The 3,139-nt window shown below is 59.9% G+C and overlaps 1 protein-coding gene across 3 annotated transcripts in view; it reads left to right on the top strand.

Annotated features, from left to right (window-relative positions):
• Nucleotides 1-44: 44 nt before the first annotated feature.
• The window catches only part of LOC102034257 (zinc finger protein OZF-like), a 7,377-nt gene continuing 4,282 nt past the window's right edge, over nucleotides 45-3,139 (top strand). The window contains exons 1-3 of one of the 3 annotated variants that reach the window (XM_031065477.1): nucleotides 45-254; nucleotides 655-739; nucleotides 926-2,097. In XM_031065477.1, coding sequence (XP_030921337.1) covers nucleotides 685-739; nucleotides 926-2,097 — 1,227 coding nt within the window. In that variant the 5' untranslated portion in view covers nucleotides 45-254; nucleotides 655-684. Of the gene's footprint in view, nucleotides 255-654; nucleotides 740-925; nucleotides 2,348-3,139 lie in introns of those variants that run through there. The other 2 variants (XM_031065476.1, XM_031065475.1) reach the window with 2 other exon arrangements.

The raw sequence follows: 3,139 nt of genomic DNA, 5'->3' as shown, positions 1-3,139 counted from the left end.
ACGGGGCGAGTTTGGGAAACCGCCCAGGGCAGAGCGCAGCTGCTTTTGTGGGTTGGCACTGCCCGGGCCGGGCCGGGAGCGGAGGAGGAGCGGGAGGAAGAGGCGGGACAGAGAAAGAGGAAAAGGAAGAAGACGAGCAGGAACTGGAGACAGAGACGGGCAAGGAAGAGCAGCAGCGTCAGCAACACCACGCGGTTCCCCCGCTGAGGCCGCAGATCCCCCGGCTCCTGCTGCATCGCCCTCAGAACCCGCAGGTGAGTGTGGAGCGGGAGCCCGCCCCAAATCCGTTGGGGGGGTCCCTGGGAGGGTTTTTTTTATGGGGCAAGGGATCTTAGGATCTTCCAGGACCCAAAAGCTGAGCTACAAATAACCCTTGGGGGGTCCCGCGTGCCCTGTCCCTGCGGGCAGAGAGGCGATCTCGGGGTTGGGGGTCCCAGGGAGAGCCGGGGGGAACGCGTGAGCCCCGAAGAGGGGAGAGCGCAGAGGGGCGATCCCTCAGCTTGGATACCCGGCAGCCTGGAGGGTTGAAGGAGGCCAGAGATGAGCGGGCTCCGGGCCCCCCGAGGCTGAAAGGGGCGCTGACTTCTCCAGCTGCACTTGGGCAGCGGCACCATCAAGCCCAACGCGATCAGCCCTTATTTTCCCCCCACAAAGCAGGATTTCCCGTTCCTCAACCTTGGCCGGATGGAGGAAGAGGAGGCTGCAAGGAAGAGGAAGATGGCCCAGGAGCCGCAGGCAGGTGAGGAGGAAGTCAGTGCCCCTTTCCCCCTCTCTCCTGCTCCATCTCCCAGCCCAGCACGGCCCCCGGCTGCAGGACAGCCCTGCTGCCAAAGCTGTCCTGCTGGGGATGCACTGGGGGGATCTCCTTGCCCTGCCCTGTGGCACGGAGGCAAATCCCATCCTGTCCTTGTCCTTCCTCCCCCAGAGCAGGAGCTGAGGGCGGAGACCAGGGAGGATGACTCACCACAGCAGAACCTCGTGGATGAGGCCATTTTGAGTGGCTCCAGGGCACAGGAATCCAAGGGGGAGGAGAAGCCCCGGAGATCCCGCACAAGGAGGGGCTGCAAACGCAGCCCAGGGAGGTCAGAGGAGGAAAGACCCACCCTGGGACGGGATGGCGGCCAGAGCTCAGAGCTGGGGGTCCCCGAGCAACTTCGCAATGGGCAGAAGCCCCACAAGTGTGGGGAATGTGGGAAGAGCTTCAGCCGAAGCTCAGCCCTGATCCGCCACCAAAAGATCCACACTGGAGAAAGGCCCTATGAGTGTGGGGACTGTGGGAAGAGCTGCTGGGACAACTTTGATCTGATCAACCACCAGAGAAGCCACACGGGGGAACGGCCGTATGAGTGTGGGGAGTGTGGGAAGAGCTTTCAGAGAAGCTCCACTCTTCTGAAGCATCAGCGGACACACACAAATCAGAGGCCCTATGAGTGTCCCAAATGTGGGAAGAGGTTTCAGACAAGCTTCCATCTCCTCACACACGAGCGGATTCACACAGATGAGAGGCCCTTCCGCTGCCCCGACTGCATGAAGGGCTTCAAATATAACCATGACCTCGTCAAGCACCGGCGCATCCACACTGGGGAGAGGCCCTACGAGTGTCCCGAGTGTGGGAAGAGATTCACCCAGAAGTCAAACCTGATTGTCCACAAGAGGATCCACACCGGTGAGAGGCCCTATGAGTGTGGGCAGTGTGGGAAGAGATTCAGCCAGAGCTCTGAACTGATGCTTCACCAGAGGATCCACACAGGGGAACGGCCTTACGAGTGTCCCGACTGTGGGAAAACCTACAGCCGGAGCGATCACCTGATGATTCACCAGAGGAGCCACACCGGGGAGCGGCCCTACGAGTGTGGGGAGTGTGGGAAGAGGTTTCAGAGCAGCTCAGATCTCCTCGTACATCAGCGCATTCACACGGATGAGAGGCCCTTCCGCTGCCCTGACTGCGGGAAGGGATTCAAGCACAACTCCACCCTTGTCACCCACCAGCGCATCCACACTGGGGAGAGGCCCTACAAATGTCCCCAGTGTGGGAAGACCTTCAGCCAGAGGTCAGCCTTGACCCAACACGAATGGAGGCACCACTATGAAAGCCCTGTGAGTGCCCCAAGTGTGCCCCAAGTGTGCACTGCGACAGTTCCATACCCCGTGGCAGTATTTGTGCTGCATGCTGTCCAGTGGGCAGAGCCCCAGTGATCTGTGGTGCTGGTAAATTGTGTTGGGAAGACACATGGCTGGGGGCTCCACCTCTTAATGGCTCCATGTGGCCTTGATTATCTTTTCATTTCTTTCTGTCCTTTCAAAACACCCCAAACCAGGATAAAATAAAAGCATTGAACTAAGACAAGGATTGGGACATGTGGGGATCTTCCAGAGGATGTGGGGGCTGCTACATTCCAGGGAGTTGAGGGTTCCTGGGTGGGACTTGGGGGTTGCTCAGGGCTTTGGGCACCCCAGGCTGAGTGGCTCCGGCTGCACTGGGAGACCATGGCAGAGTTTCTTGGGCAGCTAATCAAGGACCCCCTGCCCTGGAACTATCCCCATGACTCCCTGTCCTGGTTCCCCACGTCCCCTGTCCACGATCCCCCTCTCCCTGCTGTCACTCCCCTTGCTCCCCACCTGTTCCCATGTCACTGCACTCCTTGTCCCGTCCTGCTCCCATCCCAGTCTGGATCCCATTCCCATCTCATCCCCCGTCCCTGTCCAGTATTTGGTTGCCGTTCCCATATTCCCAGGCCCATATTCCCTGTCCTGTTCCCGTTCTCATATTCCCGGTCCCACTGGCGGTTGCGCTTCCGTTCCCATATTTCCATTTCTATGTTCCCAGTCCCATTCCTGTATTCCCGTTTGCGATCCTGGTCTCATCTTCCTAATCCCCATTTTATATTCTCTCTCCGGTTGCGGTTTCCATATTCCCTGTCCCGGTCCCATATTCCCTGTCCCATTCCCTTGTCCCCATTCTCGCTCCCTGTCCCCTCTCCCCGGACGCCGCCGGCATCGCTCTGGCCCCCTCCGGCCCTCATGTGACCGAGGAAACCCCACGCTGCTCCCGCCCACCAATCCCAGCGCTCGATCGCTCCTCTATTTGCATAACCACGCCCTTCGTTTGGCCACGCCCAGCGTCGGCTGGAGCCCGCCC

This window comes from Geospiza fortis, unplaced genomic scaffold, assembly GCF_000277835.1.
Source record: "Geospiza fortis unplaced genomic scaffold, GeoFor_1.0 scaffold1155, whole genome shotgun sequence".
Taxonomy (NCBI): domain Eukaryota; kingdom Metazoa; phylum Chordata; class Aves; order Passeriformes; family Thraupidae; genus Geospiza; species Geospiza fortis.
This window is presented reverse-complemented; position numbering and strand designations above follow the sequence as displayed.